At 50.6% G+C, this 19318-nt stretch overlaps 1 protein-coding gene across 18 annotated transcripts in view; it reads left to right on the top strand.

Annotated features, from left to right (window-relative positions):
- MICAL3 (microtubule associated monooxygenase, calponin and LIM domain containing 3) overlaps positions 1-19318 on the top strand; it is a 177129-nt gene that overhangs the window by 99684 nt on the left and 58127 nt on the right. For 11 of the 18 annotated variants that reach the window (XM_057556881.1, XM_057556879.1, XM_057556880.1 and 8 more), the window contains 7 exons: positions 1362-1460; positions 3112-3168; positions 5235-5342; positions 7566-7673; positions 8144-8330; positions 17626-17714; positions 18439-18526. In XM_057556881.1, coding sequence (XP_057412864.1) covers positions 1362-1460; positions 3112-3168; positions 5235-5342; positions 7566-7673; positions 8144-8330; positions 17626-17714; positions 18439-18526 — 736 coding nt within the window. Of the gene's footprint in view, positions 1-1361; positions 1461-2337; positions 2523-3111; positions 3169-5234; positions 5343-7565; positions 7674-8143; positions 8331-17625; positions 17715-18438; positions 18527-19318 lie in introns of those variants that run through there. The other 7 variants (XM_057556890.1, XM_057556889.1, XM_057556891.1 and 4 more) reach the window with 4 other exon arrangements.

Here is a 19318-nt window from a genome sequence, read left to right as displayed (position 1 = left end):
GAAGGCTGGCCTGGGGAGGGGGCACCGGAGATGCCGGTCAGAAGGAGCAGCCGGGTAGCTGGACCCCATCAGATCCTATGTGTAGAGCGGGATTGTAATGTGCTGGGCTGTGAGAGGACCCGTGACGCACAGCTCTCACGTCCTCGTGAGATGTGTTCACAAACAGCTTATCCCCAGTGCTAAGTCAGGAATGGCGTCATGAGCCTTGCTTTGCCCACTTATCCCCTGAAAGATAGAGCACTGGAGGGCCATGCCAGTTGGCGCACCAGCCCAGGGACACAGGAAGTCCAGGGGTGCGCCCTGGGGGCTGACGGCACGCCTTCCTGTGACTCACTTGCTGTTCCCCTGGAAGCGGCTCCGACTGAGGCAGGCGGGCGTGGCGAGCACGGTGGTGAGGCCGAGCTGGTCGTGGTGAGGAAGAGTGTGGGGATGCCCGCTCCTCGTCACCTTCCTATGACGTCACCCGGCTCTTCCCTCCCCACCTCGTCCCCTTCTGATCTCAGAAATGCGTCCTGCAGGCAGAGTCTGCGGTTAAGCAGCCTTGGTTTGGCTGTAGATGGTCAGTGGTGTGGGAACAGACGGAGGAGTGGTTTTTTGGCCTCTTCCCCTCCGGGCTTTGCTGGGAGCCGCCCCACACGGTAGCTCTGGGCGTGAGGAAACTGAGGCTTCCTCTGACTCGGGAATCTGGTGGTTTCTTTAGTACTGCAGGGTTCTGTCAATCAGAGATAGGTTCACAGGAAGCGGACACCGTGGGGAAGTGATCCACGGACATTGTGTGGTGTGTTAGCGAAAGGGGTTAATTTTATACCCTGTTTCCTGTTCTTTCCTGTATTTCTGTGGTCGTCTCCCAGAACCTTCCGCGTGTGAGTGAGGGGACTGAGCAGGGGGAAGCAGTGGCAGGACGTGGGCGTGGGCGGCCCAGGAGGTGCTGGTCTGCTGCTGCAGGTGCCCGGGCGCCCCCGCTGTGGGCAGCAGTCGCCACGCTCCCCCCATAACGGGAGTCTGTGTGCCCTTCTCTCTACTTGTAACTGAGCCCCTTCTACCCCCCAGCTTCCCTGATAAGCCAACAGAGAAGAATATGCCCTGGTCCCTGGCATTTAGAAAGTGCTGCCGTGCAGGTCCTGACCCCGCAGTGGCTGCGGAGATGACTCTGGGATCTGCAAACAGAGTGCCTCTGCCCAGAGGCCACGACAGGCGGGGACAGGCCTCTGCCTGAACACGCCAATTTGTGCTGAGGATGGATGGGTGGGGAAGGGCCTCTGGGATGCTTCTGGCAAATGCCTTCAGACCTTCCAGACCCAGCCTCAACGTGGCCACCATGTCACCTGTGTTCTCTCTGTTTGTGTCTATCGGCGTAAAAGCGACAGGAAAAGGAGCATTCTCGGACCTGCCCCAAAAAAGTGATCACACTCTCTCCTCCCCCTACTCCGCCTCCCTGTCGGGCACGTGGCGACCAGCAGGTGACCCCCTCTGCATGCTCCGCTGTCCTGCCTGCCTGCCTGTGTGGGTGGCCAGGGGGGAGGCCAAGTCAGGGTCCCCTCGTTTCGGTGATGACTTGCCGGCGAAGCGACCTTTGCTGGGGGGCCTCAGGATGGCCCACCGTCCGTTCACACCCTGGGTAGTTTAATCTGGTCCCGCATCACAGGGCTACAACTGTGCAGCCACAAACTAAAACCTAAGCTGCACTTGACACAGATGCGCGGTCCAAAAGCCCTGGAGAGCATTTTTGTATAACCCCATTGAAATCAGCCATTTTTGTCTTGCTGCCCAAGGAGGTACAGTTAAGGTGAACTTTGGGAGGCTTGTTATAGGGCTCCACTCCGTGAGTTCGGCTCCTTCTGATTTTGAGAGCCCTGCCTCTTGCTTATCCAGCTTTTGCCAACAAACACCTGCCCTTTCCGTCCACCCCACTCACTGTCCAGGCGGATCACTGGAGAACTTCTTCACGGCGAGTTAACCACACGTGCTTTGCGACCAGCACGGTCATATGAAGTGCGTTTATAGGACGGCTTTTTTGACTTGTGTTGTATGTCCCTATAAAGTAAAACACTGATTTTGGAGGTAGGATCTACGGAAAGACATTTTCTCAGCTCTGGTAGCCTATTTAGAAGGTGATCCCATAATGTGTCTGATGTGCAGGGGCCCAGCCTATGTCCCTGGGTCTGGACGCTGAGCCCTTGTAGGGTAGTGACCACCCTGGGCCCTGTCTCTGCCCGAGAACCAACATGGGGCATTTCCTCTGAGTCAGGCAGTGTTCTGAGTGCTTTTCCTGTGTCGTCTTGGTCTGTTCTCACAATAACCCTACGAGGCAGGTCCTGTTATCCTCACCTTTTACAGATGAGGAGACCGAGGTGTAGGCTAGGAAGGCCAAGCAGTTTGTGTGAAGTCACACAGTGAGCAGCGAGCTAGGAGCTGAAGCCAAGTGGTGTGACTCTGGAGCCTGAGCCCCGGCCTCGTCCTGCCCGCGGAGACCACACGCTCACGGGCTCTGGACAACAGAGTGGCCACATCGGGAGCTCCGGGTCAGTTCTTGCAGCGGGGCAGGGCCATACAGTGAATGCTGGGCTATCCAGAGAGTGACTAGGGCCTAGACGCCCCAACCCCACGTCGCTGTGTTAGTGGTTTCCTCAGGGCAGCGGAGGCGGCGTGGGCCTGTGTCACGGTCCCCGGCCTCTTGGGTACAGCTTCTGTGCTCACCTCGCCCCTTAGTGCCGTGTGCTCTTGGAGTCTCCTGTGGACTGTTGTCGTCTCTAATGCCTTGGTGTGGAAGCTTCACCCTCCTAACCTGCCTCTCCTGTTAACCTTCCACTGAATGCCTCTGATCACGTGCCGCTGTGTGAAAGAAATATGTTTGTTCCACCTTTGTACTAACCGTAGTTCCTTATTTATCCACGTAGCTGACCTCATTGGAGGCCAGGTGGGAGAACAGCTGTGTACAGCTGTCCTTGGGTCACAGGATTTGATGTAGATGGGACTGTGGTTACTTGGGGTTGGGGACCAGTAGGCAACAGGTTATGTGTTGAAATGAACTCTCACTTTCTGGTGCTGTCACTTAGTAGGTCCAGATAGAGCATTTGGATGGAGCTTAAGTTTCTACTTTGTTGCCAACAGACGTACAGCGATCTTGATGCTGACAGCCGTGGCAAGCAGAGTCCCCACCACGAGAGGGTAAAAGCACGACTGTGGCATGGGGTGCTGGCAGCCACACAGATGCGGCACGCTGGGGCGGGGGGGCAGGCGTGGCCCCTCTCCCTTGCTTTTTCCACACTCTGGTCACCCAGCCAAGAGCCGGGACTCTTTCCGCTAACAGTGATGACCCTTGCAGATAGCATTCGCGGTGGAACATCCACCCACTCAGCGTCAGACCAGATAGGAACCCTGAGAGTTTGTGCCCTGTGAACGGCCTCTTCCCCTCCCTGCCCCGCCTTCCCACTACCAGATATGCACCTTCGACTTCTGGGGAAGGGTCGAGGTCAGTAAGCAGGAGGCACTTGCTTGGCTACTTCCGGGATCCTGACATAGAAATACCGAGAAAGCCAAAGCTCTTAGAGCATGGGGATTCTTCAGGTGTGAAGAGGACGGGGGCGGGAAGGAAGGTGATGACAAGACAGGGTCCATAATGAAAAGTGGTGGCTTATCTGTTCGAGACACTAGTAGGGAGACGCCTGAGCACACCTGGCCATCGTATGATCTGATGAGTTGCAGAGATGCTCATCTCAAAACCTGCTAACTATGAAACTTTTTTGGTTGTTATTGTTACCCTTAAATGGAGGCCTGAGTGGGTGTAGCTCTGCAGCCAGAATGAAGAATCATCTCTAACTGTTCATTTCACATGGGCCTTCTCTTATTTTTGCCTCCCCCTTTGCCTTTGCTCTGAGAAATGCCCTCATGGCTGAGCAGTAAGTCTGGTTCCCTCCTGGACCCATTAGGAAAGTAGTGGTAGCACTGTCTTCCTACCAGTTGCCAGGCAGGAAGCAGGCCCGGGGTTGGGGGGGGGGTGGCCTTTCCATGTCACTCGTGTCACCCACAGCTTCACTGCCTGTGCCCAGCCTCTTTCTTCCTTCTTCCCAGGCTGGTTCCTGTCAAGAAGAAAGCTAGGCACTTCCATTGCACAGGGCAATGCCCTCCGTTTTGGGGGATGCCTGTTTGAGGAGGTGCTGATGGTCTTGAATGAAACAGGGTCTCCGTGGGGAGCGGAGGGAAGTCGGTGGAGGAAAGAGAGATTGGATGGGGAAGCTGGTAGAAGTTGGGGCTGCAGGGCACCGAGGACAGGTGGGATTTGGAGCTCAGGAAGCAGCAGGGTTGGCGGGAGTTTTCTTTCATTTCCCCGGTGGGCTGCTCTCCAGGGTCTTCGGGTCAGGGTTCCCATCCAGGCACTCCTGGGGGTCACTGTTCTGTTCCTCCCCGGCCTCTCCCTCCACTGCCTGCCAGTCCAGCTGTGCGCTTGCCTGCTCTCCGCCGTCCAGGGAGTTTCTCTCTGAGCCTCTGGAGCAGAGGCTGGTGACACCCCCCATCACCCCTGTCACGCCTGAAGCTTTGAAGTTAGTGCGAGCTGAAGGCCGAGGGGTGCTTCTTCCCTGCGGCCTGCAGGTATCTCAGCCCGAACCTGCAGGCAGCGAAGCAGTTACTGCTTGCCAAGCTCGCAGCCCCTCCTGGCTTGGGGACCGGAGAGTGCCTGGCTGCTGGGCCCACTTTTGCTCCACGTGCTGCATGCGGTCTGCAGAGGGTTGGGGCCGGCTCCGGGGCAAGCTCGGTGTCTGAGCCCCACCGGGAGGAGGAGGAGGGGCCACTTTCCTGGCTTTCATGGAGAAAGCGAGCTTTGCTCCAGAGCTGCCGTCTCTTGTCTGCTCCTCGTAAGGCCGGCAGAGTGCCGAGCCGGTGGAATCTCTTTGTGCTCAAGAGAAATTCCAGCCCAGGCCGTGAGGGGCTCAGCAGGGCACACAGGACGTGTGAGCAGGGCGCTGCCTGCTGGCTGGCAGCACTGCGCACTTGAGAGCAGGGGTGCAGACAAGGCTTTCTGGGGGGGCGTGTTCCAGCGCGGGTGTGGCTGCGAGCGTGAGGCACAGTGGGAGCCTGGAATGAGCCGTTGGTGCTTCTGGAACTAAGAGCGTTTCTTTATTGCATTTGTCATCCAGATAAAGGGTCTGAAACTGCCAAGTTCCGTGTGTTCAGGTCAGCGTGTAACTTTTAACTTAACGTTTCCTTTGATTTTTTCTCCATCTTGTATTTTATAGCCAGAGCCTGAGCCTTCTCGTCGATTTTTTGTCGACCAGTGGGAGCTTTCTCTAAGCCTCCGCTCCGCCAGCCGCCCCGCCTCTCCCTCCTCTGACTGCCTACGACAGGTAGCGGGGCCCGGGGCTTGGCCAGGCTCGTCCTCTTCAGCCTGCACTTTCTTCACCCACACGAACGGCAGCCTGTCTCCTTAGGAATCCAGTTGTGTGTGTCCGTCATGCATGTGAGGTCGGTAGGCGTCCACCTGAGTTAAGGAGGCTGCTAGCTTCACTGCAGCAAATTCTGTCCCAGTCAACCCACTTTCATTGTAGTCCAACTGTATGAAATAATGAGAAAGCATTTCGTAGCCATTAGCTTTTTTTGTCTCCAGACCTCTTCCTATTAATGTGTTATAAAATATGAACCATAGTGTAATTAAATCTCTTAAAGAGAGTGGTGGAAACGCAGTATTCTGGGTGCCTCTTGAATTGTAATCTCTTACGGAATGAACTCTGCTATTTCCTATGATGGAACTGACCCAGCTGTGGACGAGTTTACAGAGAGATTGCAGGGTCTTTTGTCCTTTCTCTTTGTTTCCTGTTCTTGAGCTGGTAGCAGACTGTGCAGAATGATACGCATGTGTGGTGGCCACAGTATAAGTCCAGAGAGTGCTGCATTTCGACTGTTTCTTAAAGAGTGGGGAGAGGAAAACCATCTGCTTTTCATGCCAGAAACAAATAGAACTTGAGTCTCCACCTCTCCCAGGGGTGTGCTCGTCAGTGCTGTCACATCTCTGAGAACTGAAGGTGACAGATGCCTTTGCACCAGGCAGCCCTGGGCTATACTTGCTGAGAGTGCTGGTTCTGATGGGAGAGCAGGTCCTGGCTGAACAGGGAGGACCCTGGGCTTGCCCAGTGTCCCAGCCTCAGACTTGGCATCTGGTTCACGCTCCTACTCCCTGGCGTCAGCTGTTCGATGCTCAGCGTTGGCTGTGCCTGGGTTCCTGTCTGTTCCAGGCTTAAGGTTCCCTAATGTTTCTAATCTAAAGAAGGCTTAGGTCTAAGAGCCACTTGTGTTTCTCGACCACAGATGGGTACAAGCTGTGGAGTTAATGAGCAAATGGCACTATCCTTTGGAAATCTCCTTATTCTAAATTGAAAATATAATTGACTCCTCAGTTCCAGCTGCACCTTGGAGAATTGTTTGCTCATTTGTGCTGCTGTCGTCCTTGTATTTGCACAGGGTCAGCCCCCCCAGAACACCCCTCTGGTTTGCCCCTGCCCCGCCCAGGACGTGCCATTGCTCGGGCTGGTGATTCTCTTACACCCGGTTTCGTGTGTTCAGACCGTCTCCCGATGGGATTGTGGGCATCCCCAGCACAGCTGCTCCCGGAATGCTTCGGATTTGGAATTAGAGTGAGGGCTCCTCAGACCTGGCAGGCACACAGCTGCTGAGAGGCGTGTCAGACACACTGGGTGTCTGGGCCGTCTGCACAGGACGGGCTCAGAGCTGGGCTCCCGCAGGAAGGTTAGCCATTGAAATTTATAGTTTTCTCCTGCTGCTTTTTCAACACTGCTAGAAAGAGGATTGAGGTGGTTGGATTCTTTTTTCTTTTATCTTGTTTCAACGTATAAAGAAATAACCCCTCCTGGACTAGAAACACATTCTGGCTTCCACAGCCGCCGTGTCAGCAGTGCCCCAGCTGGTCCGGAAGGCTTGGTCTCAGGGCCCAGGGGAACACAGAAGTCTCCACGGGGAGAACGGGCAGAGGAGGGTTCTTCCTGGTAAAGCCCGGGGGCCGCTGATGCCCAGGACAGGGGCTCTGAGCGAAGGAGGTAATAGTGAGGACGGATGTCCTCCCCGGTGACACTGGGCTGTTGGCATCCGTTACCCAGACGGAGAGTCGGCCTTGCTTTCTTTCTGAACGAGGAAACAGCTCCCCAGGCCCTGGGATGTGCCTTCAGTCTGGGGCCCGCCGCCTTAAGGGAGGTGTCCTCTTAGGTCCTCTGTGTGTAATCTCAGCCGCTGGGTGGTAGGCCCTTCGCACTCTGTCTGCATCCATCCTGTCGTCCCGCCTCCGCATTCCCCGCACTTCGTCCAGAGAGACGTGAGAGACCAGGTTCTCCTTCCTGAATTTCCCTGTCTCTGCGGCCGTCGCTCCCGCCTGTGCTGACACCAGTGTGTGGACACTGACACCTAGTCCCCTGCTTGTGGGCACTGTGTTGGCATGTTTGTTGCTGCACCTTGTATTCATTTTATACCTTTCGAAGATTTTTTTTCCCCTGTCTTCTTAATTTATTTTTTTCCTTCTCATTTCCCTTCTTTCTGGTCGTTTAACAATCTCCAACCAATAGAAGTATATAAAGATGTACACGGGCGGAGTGAGCTCATTGGCTGAGCAGATAGCCAATCAGCTTCAAAGGAAAGAACATCCTAAAACCCTTCTAGACAAGAAGAAACTGGTAAGATACACTAAGGGCGCTGTCTGTCTAGATAAGACAGCTCTGGTGAACAAGCTGCTGTGCTCCAAGCAGCGCAGTGCCATCCATATGTGGCCGCTGCGTGCCATGTGGTAATGATTTTTTGAGGTTGTCTGAATTTTGTAACTGAACTTCAGGACTGAAACCGTTGTTCAGAATGTTGTGTGGACAGCATACTCAGTATCTCTAAAGCGATTGCTCTAGAGTCCAGGGCCTGTGTCCATGGAGAACCACGGGAACACCTTCAGATCAGAATCTGTTAAGAGGATTTGGTTTGCTTGTTATGAAATCGTGTAGAACAGACGCAGTGCCAAGTGCTGCGTGGGCACCGGAGGCACCGGCCTGCGCTGGTGCGCGGCTCCCGTCCCCAGGCAGAACCGCGTAGGGAGGGTCGTGCGCCCTGGGGAGGGGCCGGGAGGCCTCGCCTGACGCGTGCCCCCCACTACCCCCAGGGCTCCATGAAGAAGGAGTTCCCACAGAACTTGGGAGGCAGCGACACCTGCTACTTCTGCCGGAAGCGGGTCTACGTGATGGAGCGGCTGAGCGCCGAGGGCAAGTTCTTCCACCGGAGCTGCTTCAAGTGCGAGTACTGCGCCACCACCCTGCGCCTGTCGGCCTACGCGTACGCCCTCGAGGACGGTGAGTCCCCGCGCTGGAGGCCGCACCCAGACTCAGGGCCCCCGCTGCATTCTTACGCAGACGTTCTCTTTTCTGCCTCTCCTGAGCCTTCCCATCCACCCCCCTCTAGTCTGTGTTTTCTCCCAGACTCTTTCTTATAAATATTTCTGCAGAGTCACCAAGCTGTATCATAGATGACTCAGTGACCGTGGTGATGAGAAGGGCATGCGTTTACCTAAATCCTTTCCCTGGCTTCACAGACACCTGCTGTCGTACCTCACGGTGGGATCTTAAGATAAAAGGGAACTGAGGAGAGTAAGTCTTTTTTGTGTTCGCTTTAGAGAAGAAGAATCACAGGCTTATAGAAGCCACATTTCTTGCCTAAGGTCAGTGACAGCACATTGAAACTGTATCCCCTGCCACTGTTCTCAGACCTTGGCTTTCTGAAGGTGCCTGAGTTATGCCCAGTGTCACCCGTGCTCTCTCGTATCAGCATCTCTGGTGAATTGAGAGCACGTTGCCCAGGCCTCAGTCAGGTTACTGCGCGGTTCAAGCCTGGCCTTTTGTGATATTTGTTGGTTTTATAGTGGAATGACCTTGATAAGGCAGAGGCGGAGAATTATGCAGACAGGTAACAAAGCCTGATGGAGAGGTGTATGTGCCACCTGAAAACCCTCTGGGGTTAATTGGAAAAGGTCACCGAAGATGTCAGTGATTCCTACGCCCCTTCCTACAGGAAGCAGAATGGACCTTATGAGAGGCCGCCTTACTGATTCAACAGTAATGAAAAGACCCAGATGAATAGAAGGGGGAAGTAAATCCTCAGGTCCATTGCATTGCCTGAGGAGACTGTCAGGTGATGTCACATGGGGGAGGGACGCCCTGCGGTGAGGAAATAGTCCTCCAGGCTCTTCGACTGGTGAGCGAGGAGCAGCCAGAAGGAGCCGAGTGGTGACCTGAGAAAAGCTGACTCTTACTGTTGTGGCCCCTGGTCCTCTTGTTACATTAGTGAAGAGCACCACCCAGCGAGGGAAGAGGTAAGACAATTGTCTATACTGTTAGGTATCAGTACCCCCACACACCTGGTCTTTGGATGATGCCTTTGATCTCCCCGGATGGGGTTGGCAGATGGAGCCCACCCAGTGTTTCTAACTGTCTGCGAGGCCTGCCTGGAAAGATCCCTTCAGGTCCAGCGAATCGATCCACGAGTATTTTTGCCCGTAGATTGTGCGCCACACCTTTGCCACATTCTCCTGAGGGCGTAGATGGTGTAAGAGGGGCCGGTGTCCTGATGGAGTGATCCGGCAGCAGACAGTGTAAGGGAGTGACCGAGGGCGGGCGACGGTGCGTAGTGCAGACCGTAACTTTGTAAAGCACAGAGGAGGAGGAGTCCGGGAAGCTCAGGAGGATCAGGAACAACTTACCCGTCCTGCCGTGGACTCTGGAGCGTGGTGGGCGAGGGCTCAGCAGAGGGACGGAGGAGGCGGCGTGCCCAGCGAGAGGGCAGCGGAGCCCGGGGGAGTGACCACGGTGTGGGGGCCGGACGAGCAGGCCCACGTGCTTAAGCACGGCCTTCTTGACAGCGGGCCTGACCAGCTCCCCAGACTTCAGCCCAGGTGAACCTTTCCCTCAGCTCCGCCCTCCTCAGTGACAGCTGGACTTGGGGAAAGGAGAGAATCTTAGGGGTCCTGAGGGTTTAGCCTCATGAGGTTCAGAACTCTAATGGAAGAGCCTCAGGTAAGAGAGAAAAGGGCAGGGATTGTGGCTCCGGAGAGAGGGCGTTAACCCAGCCCGTGCTGGGCCCTTAACACATATTGTGACATTTCATCCTCATGACCACCGGAAGGTAGCTAGCTTTATTGTTGTAATTTTACACATCAGGAAACTGAATTCAGAGAAGCTGTAAGTTGCTTGTCCAGGTCCACACAGCAGTTAAGTGGCCTCCGAGGTCCCCCAGGTCAGACGTCCTGGGGTTAGCGCTTCTGGCCCACGGCAACTCCGGCCTGGTCAGTGGGGACTCACTCACTTGAGAGAGGCGTCCAGGTTTTACCCTTGTCCCTTCGGCCCCTTTAAAAGGATGCCGTCTTTCTGTTGCCACAGACTAGCTTATTTGCCTGCTGCCAGCTCTTAAGACAAGGACTCTAAATCAAACAGTGTGTCACGTCTTTCCTGTCCTCTCGAGGGGAGAAAACACACACCATCCGCTGAGGAGGTCTGTGAAGGGCCACCCTCGGGAGTGACGAGCCCACTGCCCCCCGCCAATGCCCCTCCCGCCCCCCTCCCACCCCATGTCTGCTCCCACAGGGCAGCCCAGGGGATCTTTTTTTTTTTTTTTTTTTTTAATTTTTATTTATTTATTTATGGCTGTGTTGGGTCTTCGTTTCTGTGCGAGGGCTTTCTCTAGTTGTGGCAAGCGGGGGCCACTCTTCATCGCGGTGCGCGGGCCTCTCACTATCGCCGCCTCTCTTGTTGCGGAGCACAGGCTCCAGATGCGCAGGCTCAGTAGTTGTGGCTCACAGGCCCAGTTGCTCCGCGGCATGTGGGATCTTCCCAGACCAGGGCTCGAACCCGTGTCCCCTGCATTGGCAGGCAGATTCTCAACCACTGCGCCACCAGGGAAGCCCAGCCCAGGGGATCTTAAAGAGACAAGAAGATCTTCCCGGCCTCCCACTGTTCACCCTGACCACCACCTGCAGCACAGGTGGACCCGCGGTCCCCGGGGCTGAGAGCTCTGCACGTCCTCCCAGCCTGCCCCCCGGCCCCCTGCTTCGGCCTGTCCCCTGCGAGCTGCTCGCTTCTCTGTTGCACTGACACGCGTGCGCTCGCCGTGTCCTCTGCTGGAGTGCGCCCCTCCCACCCTCGTGGGGCAGCCCCCTGTGGCCACACGTTCTTTCCCCGGAGAGGCGGCAGGGCTCCTCTGCCTCCTGACCAGAGCATCTCTGGCTCTGACTTGGAGTTGCTGGGGGCAGGAATCTGTGGCCCGTCTGCCTCAGGCTCGCCTCTTAGCTGTCTGTTTTCTCCAGTTCCATCTTCAGTCATTCCTACGTTTATTGTCAAGGTTCCTGAATTTACTTAGACCATCTAAAATCAGTGACTTGACGGGATCAACCATGCTTTGTGGTTGCTTTGTGACGTTAGCATGGCCGTACCTGCTGATTGAGATGGGCACCATCGTGAAGAGCCAGGCGTCCGATGTTCGAGTCCTGTCTGAGACTCGCTAGCGTGGCTTAGCCTTTCTGTGCCTCACAGGGTTTTGAGGATTAAATGAGTCGATAGTTATAAAGCACTTACAGCGTTTGGCACATGGTAAACGTTAGATGAAAATCAGCCCTTTTTGTTGTTAACATAAGAAGCAAAAAGTATCACCAAGTTGGGTTTGGGAAGGGGTTTGAGGTGCATTAATCGAGCAGCTACAGTGCAGGACGTGTGATGGTGTCTCGTTGATGGATCTCACCCCACGAGACGGTGTGGTCTTCATGCTCTACATGAGGAGACGCGTGCTGAGAGAGGGTCACGTACCACTGAGTGGCTGGGATGGTGCCCGCACTGAGCTCTGGTTTCAGTGTGTGTGTTCCTCCCCTCAGGCTGTGCTGCATTCATAGAGGAAACAAGGTTTTGGAATTTTCTTTTTACCTTTTGATCAGGCTCGTGGGACTCGTTTTTGAAACCTAAATAAACCTCTTTACTTTATTTATTTAGGATACCGTAGCAGAATTCAATGAGGATTCCCTGGTAGGTCAGTCTACTGAGTTGTATTTTTTAATCTAGAATTCTGCTTTTACTAGAAAAAAAGCAAATTAATGGAGGAAAAATAGAAGAAAGGAATGAACATAACTGTAAATGATTGTAGTTTTCTGATACTACAATAAATAAGACTCTTGGTTGAAAGTAATGGAAACCCAGATCAGATTAAAGTTTATGCGTAAGAGTGACATCTTTCTTGCAGACAGCAGGGCTGCCCCGTCTCTCTCCCCATCCCTAAGCATCTGTTAGCCTAACTCAGCCACGTGCCAGATCCTAGAGCACCGTGTCCTGGGATGGGCTGGAGGGAAAGGGGATATTCTGGTTGACCTGTCTGGGTCATTTATCCACTTCTGTGCTGGGTAATGTCAGGCCATGTGGCTGGCAGCCCCATCAGAGTCATGTGGAGGAGGGAGGAGTGTTCCTTAAAGAATGAGACACAAGACAGGCAAAAAGCAGTGTGTGATCCAAGCACCAATACGTTTTGTCTTGTCCTAATTACATTTTATCTTGGCCAAAATTCGCAAAAGTGAAATGGTTTATTACAGATTGTAGAAGGAGACTGTGTCCAAGCTGCTAAAAATAACCCACGACTCAACTCCCCTTATAGAAAGATAAGCAGTGGGGTTGATGGTCCTTTGCTCTCAAGTGCCCCTGACAGGAGGTGTGGTTCTCTGAGTTCTGATTACGTTCCAGGAGCTAGTGGGAAACTCTATTTCAGAAAATATACTATCTATATGAATATTATTTGAAATTATGAAAGTCCACAAGCTCTATTTTTCTAAAAGATTTATGCAGTGTTGGGAGGGGGAGAAGTACCAGTAAAAGAAGAACAGAAGTCAGTTACTTTGAGGGGAAAAGAGAGAGAGAGATGTAATTGGATCACCAGGAGAAGGGAAGAAGAATGCCATCTCATTTATCGCCTTGACTTTTTTTTGAGATATAATCGACACATCGGTTTATGTGTACTGCCCATTGATTTGACACATTTATTTGTAAAGTTACTACCACCACGGTGTAACCTAGGCAGTTACCTAGTTACAGTGTTACCACCTCCGTGCCACCACATAGTTACTAACTCTTTTCTGTGGTGAGAACATTTAAGACCCACTCTTTAAGCAACATTCAGGTACATGACGCAGTATTATTTGCTTTGATCACCATGCTGTGCGTTAGATCCCCAAACTTGTTAATCTTATAACTGGAAGTCCCTACTCCTTGGCCAGTATCTCCTCATTTCCCCTCCCCCGACCCCTACTGGCCACCATTCTACTCTCTGTTTCTCGGAGTTTGTCTTTTTTAGATTCCACATGTAGTTGATAATACAGTATTTGTCTTTCTCTGTCTGACTTATTTCACTTAACACAATGCCCTGAAGGTCCATCCAGGTTATCATATAGCAGGATTTCCTCCTTGCTCATGGCTGAATAATATTCCATTGTGTATACTTGTGTGTATGTGTATATATATTTATTATATATATATATATCCATCCGTGGATGGAAACTTTGGTTGTTCTCATATCTTGGCCATTGTAAATAATGCTGCTATGAACATGGGGGTGCATATATCTTTTATTATAATTAGTGTTTTTGTTTTCTTCAGATAAATACCCAGAAATGGAATTCCTGGATCATATGGTAGTTCTATTTTTAATTTTTTGAGGAACCTCCATAGTGGCTGCACCAATTTACATTCCCACCAACAATGCATGAGGGTTCCCTTTTCTCCACACCCTCTCCAACACTTGTTACCGCTTGTCTTTTTGACGATAGGCATTCTGTCTGGTATGTGGTGATATCTTGTGGTTTTGATTTGCATTTCCCTTATGACTAGTGATATTGAGCTCCTTTTCATCTATATGTTGGCCATTTGTATGTCTGTTTTGGGAAACTGTCTCTTCAGTTCCCCTGCTCATTTTTTAATCAGGTTGTTAGGTTCTTTGCTATTGGGTTATATGAGTTCTATATATATTTTGAATATTAACCCATAGTCAGATATATGATTTGGAGATATTTTCTCCCATCTCATAGGTTGCTTTTTCATTTTGTTGCTTGTGCTTTTGCTGTCATGTATAGGAAATCATTGCTGAGACCAATGTCAAGGTGATTTTCCCTTGTTTTCTTCTAGGATTTTTATAGTTTCATGTCTTCATTTAAGTCCTTAATCCATTCAAATTCATTTTTGTGAGTAGTGTAAGATAGGGGTCCAGTGTCATTCTTCTGCATGTGATTACCCTGTTTTCCCAGGACCATTTATCGAAGACACCATCCTCTCCCCATTAAATATGTTTGGCTCTCTTGTTAAATATTAGTTGACTGTATATGCAGAGGTTTATATCTGGAATCTTTATTCTGTTCCATTGGTCTGTTTTTATGTCAGTACCATATATTTTTTTAATACTTATTTATTTATTTGGCTGCACCAGGTCTTAGTTGTGGCACGTGTGATCTTCATTGCTGCGTGTGGGACCTTTTTTGTGGTGTGCAAGATCTTTTTTTTATTTTAATAACAATTTTTTCCAAAGATTTATTATTTATTTATTTATTTATTTAATTTATTTTTGGCTGCGTTGGGTCTTAGTTGCGAGATGCAGGATCTTCATTGAAGCATGCAGAATCTTTCATTGCGGCGCATGGGCTCTTCGTTGTGGTGTGTGGGCTTCTCTCTAGTTGTGGCCTGCAGGCTCCAAGGCACATGGGCTCAGTAGTTGTGGCATGCGGGCTTAGTTGCCCTGCAGCTGTGGGATCTTAGTTCCCCGACAAGGGATCGAACCTGTGTCCCCTGAATTGGAAGGTGGATTCTTTACCACTGGATCACCAGGGAAGTCCCTATAATAACTTTATTTTATTTTATTTTATTTTGGATTTTTGAATTTTATTTCATTTATATTTTTATACAGCAGGTTCTTATTAGTTATCCATTTTATACATATTAGTGTATATATGTCAATCCCAATCTCCCAATTCATTACATTTTTTTTTTTTTTAAGTTGTGGCATGCAGGACCTAGTTCACTGACCAGGGATCGAACCCAGGGCCCCTGCATTGGGAACACAGAATCTTAACCACTGCACCACCAGGGAAGTCCCCATACTGTTTTGATTACTATAGCTTAGTAATATAGTTTAAAATCAGGAAGTGTGATGCCTCTCGCTTTGCTCTTCTTTCTCAGGACTGCTTTGGTTATTTGGGATCCTTTGTGGTTCCATACAAGTTTTACAGTTGTTTTTTGCGTTTCTGTGAAAAATGCCATTGAAATTTTAATAGAGATTACAGTGAATCTATAGATGGCTTTGGGTAATGTGAACATTATAACAATATTCTGATCCATGAACACTGGATATCTTTCCATTTATCTGTGTTTTCTTCAGTTTCTTTCATCAAAGTCTTGTAGTTTTCAGTGTATAGCTCTTTCGTCTCCTCGGTTAGGTTTATTCCTAAGAATTTTATTTTATTTTTTGATGCTATTATGAATGGGATTTTTTTCTTCATTTTTCTTTCTGATGTTTTGTTGTTAGTGTATAGAAACACAACTGTTTTCTATATGTTGATTTTGTATCCTGCAACTTTCCTAAATTTCTAACAGTTTTTTTGGTGGAGTCTTTAGCGTTTTCTGTATATAAGATCATATCATCTACAAATGAAGACAGTTTTACTTCTTCCTTATCTATTTGGAAGCCTTTTTTTTTCTTTTTCTTGCCTGATTCCTCTGGCTAGGATTTCCAGTATTGAATAGGAATGGTGAGAGTGGGTATCCTCGTCTTGTTCCTGATCTTAGAAGAAAAGCTTTCAACCTTTTGCTGTTGAATATGATGTTAGCTGTGAGCTTGTCATATATGGCCTTTATTTTGTTGGTACGGTCCTTCTATACCAAGTTTTTTGAGCATTTTTATCATGAGAGGATGTTGTACTTTGTCAAATGCTTTTCTGCATCTGTTGAGATGATCATATTTTTATCTCTCTTTCTGTTAATGTGGTGAATCCCATTTATTGACTTATGGCTATTGAACCATCCTTGCATTCCTGGAACAAATCCCACTTGATAATGGTGTATGATCCTCTTAATGTGCTGTTGAATTTGGTTTGCTAATATTTTGTTGAGAATTTTTACATCTGTATTCATCAGGGATATTGGTCTGTATTTTTCTTTTCTTGTACTGTCCTTATCTGGCTTTGGTATCAGGGTAATTGTGTCTCATAAAATGAGTTTGGGAGTGTTCCCTCCCGTTCAGTTATTTGGAAGCGTTTGAGAAGTATTGTTAATTCTTCTTTAAATGTTTGGTAGAATTCACCGGTGAAACCATCTGGTCCTGGGCTTTTCTGCTTTGCGAGGGTTTTATTTACTGATTCAGTCTCCTTACTCAATATTGGTCTGTTCAGATTTTCTGTTTCTTCATGAGACTCAGATTTAGTAGGTTGTATGTTTCTAGGAATTTATTCATTTCTACTAGATTATCCAGCTTGTTGGCATATAATTGTTTTTAGCAGTTTCTTACGATCCTCTGTGTTTCTGTGGTATCAGTTGTAATGTCTTCTTTCATTTCTGATTTTATTTATTTGAGTCTTCTCTCTGTTTTTCTGAATTAGTCTAATAAAGGTTTGTCAATTTTGTTTATCTTTTCAAAAAAAAATCAGGTTCATTGATCTATTCTATTGTATTTCTGGTTAGGTCCTCTTACTTTAACTTTGGGAATAGGAAAGTTCATTTGTCAAAGGAGCCACTCTCTCCAGATGAGAAGGATGAGTGGAATTACTCCTGTTTCAACAGTTTCTGTAATAGGGTCTATCCTTTAATTTTCGAAAGCCTTGGCTGTAAGTGGGGGGAAAGAAAGAGTCAGGAAAAAACAACCCTCAGTGACTGAATCCCACTACCAGCATCGTGGGAAAAGCCAAGGTTGGTGTTTTTCAAACTTTTGATCATGTCCACAGTAGGACATACATGTTACACTAGGACCCAGAAAACCCAGGTGGGCACAGCTGAGCTGTGAGAAATAATCCGTGACTCTGAGGATGCCACAGTGCATGCTGATGCTTTTTATTAGGCTTTATTCTGTTTTGTTTTAGTCATAGTGCATTGTAGGATTTTTGGTTTGTTTTGCGTTGTTTTTAATGCTGATCCTGACCCACTGTGGGTCAGAGCTGCAGTTCGACCCACACTGGCTCGCGGGTACTTGCAGAAGGGCAGCAGGAGGGCCCCAGCGGTTCATGTTCAGTCCCGCCCCACCCCTGGCAGCCTTCAGGCCACCACCGCTTGTGTTCATTCTTGGTTTCCCCAGAAATGCTCCTCTGGCTCTTCATGTGACCACATCTTTGTTCTGCACACACTGCCACTTTGTTTGCTGGCCCTGCCGTGCAGGCTTCGGTCTTTGCTCTGGGCCCTGATTGGGTGATGGCTCCGTGGCCTCCACACATCCGGGCACAGGGGAGAGGAGGGCCTGGCCTCCCTGGACAAGAAGCCTGGGCCTGGGGAAGGCTGGTGCCGGGGTGAGCGGACGACCGTGCCAAGACCAGGGGTCAAGCTGGGAATTTCAGAGACTTGCTCACCCTCTTCCCCTGCCCCTTGCTGCCTGCAGGTAAATTCTACTGCAAACCACACTACTGTTACCGGCTGTCCGGGCCTGTACAGAGGAAGAGACCAGCAGTGGCCCCTCTGTCTGGAAAGGTAATGCTGATCGGCCACAGGGGGCGGGGGGGCAGCAGGTGCTGCTTCAGTGCGGTGACAGGTCAGGGTGTGGCCAGCAGGCCCTGAACGGCCACTGCATTGCCTTTCCTGTGAGTGGGAGGGCCTGAGAGATGGTCACAGTCCCGTATGGGGAGGGAGCATCTTTTCAAGCCTAATCTAATGTTGGGTTTCAGTAAGGTAATGTTCCAGGACCACCTGAGTTGGATTTGGAAGACCATGTCAGACCTTCTCTTCTGCTTACTGTGTAAAAAAAAGCCTTTTGCTTTTGAAAATCTCAGCTTTCCTGAGAGGAGGACACCGGAAAAGGACTTGACTAGAAATAAATGCTCTGCAGCCAATTCCTTGAACTTTCTATATTCTGGGAACTACTTATCTAAGAACCTTCTTTTTAAAAAAAAAAAAAAAAAAAGTGAGTGTAATCAGCTCCCGCATCTGTCTTTCCAAGTGAGCTGTGTATTCTCTCCGCTCTGTGGTGTTGCCCTGTGGGCGTGCAGTTGACTGATGCTTCCAGGAGGGCCTCTGCGGACTGCAGAGAGCCTGTGGGGGAAGGGACGTGAGGTGCCTGCGACTCCCGCGTGAAGTGGGCCCTGGCGCAGCTCTGGGTTTCCTGGTGAGGGCAGCAGACTGGCAGCCAGACGTCATTGTCTCCTGAGATGTGGGTGCTTCACTCAGTCACTCTTCCTCTTCTTGTGGATTTTCCCAGGAGGCCAGGGGACCCCTGCAGGACGGCCCCACTGCAGACACCAACGGACGGCCCAGCACCAGTGCCAGCCCTGCCGAGAGAACTCCAGGTAGCCTCACTTCCTTGTTTGGCTGGGTGGTGCGTCACTCTCTCGGCCTCTGTGACAAGGCCAAGGGGATGAGCCAGCACCTCCAAAGCAACATTTCTTCAATTGGGCATCAGGTGGCCCAAAACCCTCTGGACTCCTTTTTCATGTGCCAGCTGCTTGCATTCGGAGTCCCCTTTCTCTATGGCCTGTCGGAGGTGCTGGTACAAATCAGAGGGGAGCTTCACTGGCCGACCGTGAGCCAGTAGGGGTGCCGTCTGGTGCGCGGCGTCACCAGGCTTCGGTACCGTCTACTCAGAATCTCAAAGTTTTATTGCTGGAGTCCTGGGACCTGCCCACATCCAGCAGATACCTCGGAGGGTTGGCCCAGGCCCTGTCTAGGGAACAGGAGTTCAAAACAGGCTGCTTTTAGCACTGACCCAAGTGATGACCCAGGGCAGCAGGGCCTTCTTGTAGTCCCTCGCTGTGGGCTCCTTGGATAGAGCGTGGAATTGTGAAAAGGCCCCAAGGTCTGAATGTGTGTCCCCCTGAACTGGACAGCCTCCTTCCTCTTCCCTGCTCAGGTGTCTAGGTGAGCTGCCTCTGCTCTCCCACCTCACCTGTAACCACTGCAGGACATGCCCTGTCCTGGTCATTTTAGGGCATTTGAACTCCTAACGAGGACCAGGCCCTAATTGGTCCCTCTTTCACTAACCGCTTCCTGTGTCAGGAGGTGAGTGCCACCACCCCACACCTAAAAACACATTTATTCTGGTCTCGAAGGTCAGGAGAAGGAAGGGCTCATGGGCACCAGGC

This window comes from Balaenoptera acutorostrata, chromosome 11, assembly GCF_949987535.1.
Source record: "Balaenoptera acutorostrata chromosome 11, mBalAcu1.1, whole genome shotgun sequence".
NCBI lineage: Eukaryota > Metazoa > Chordata > Mammalia > Artiodactyla > Balaenopteridae > Balaenoptera > Balaenoptera acutorostrata.
Note: the sequence above shows the minus strand (reverse complement) of the source record. Positions and strands in the feature narration are given on the sequence as shown.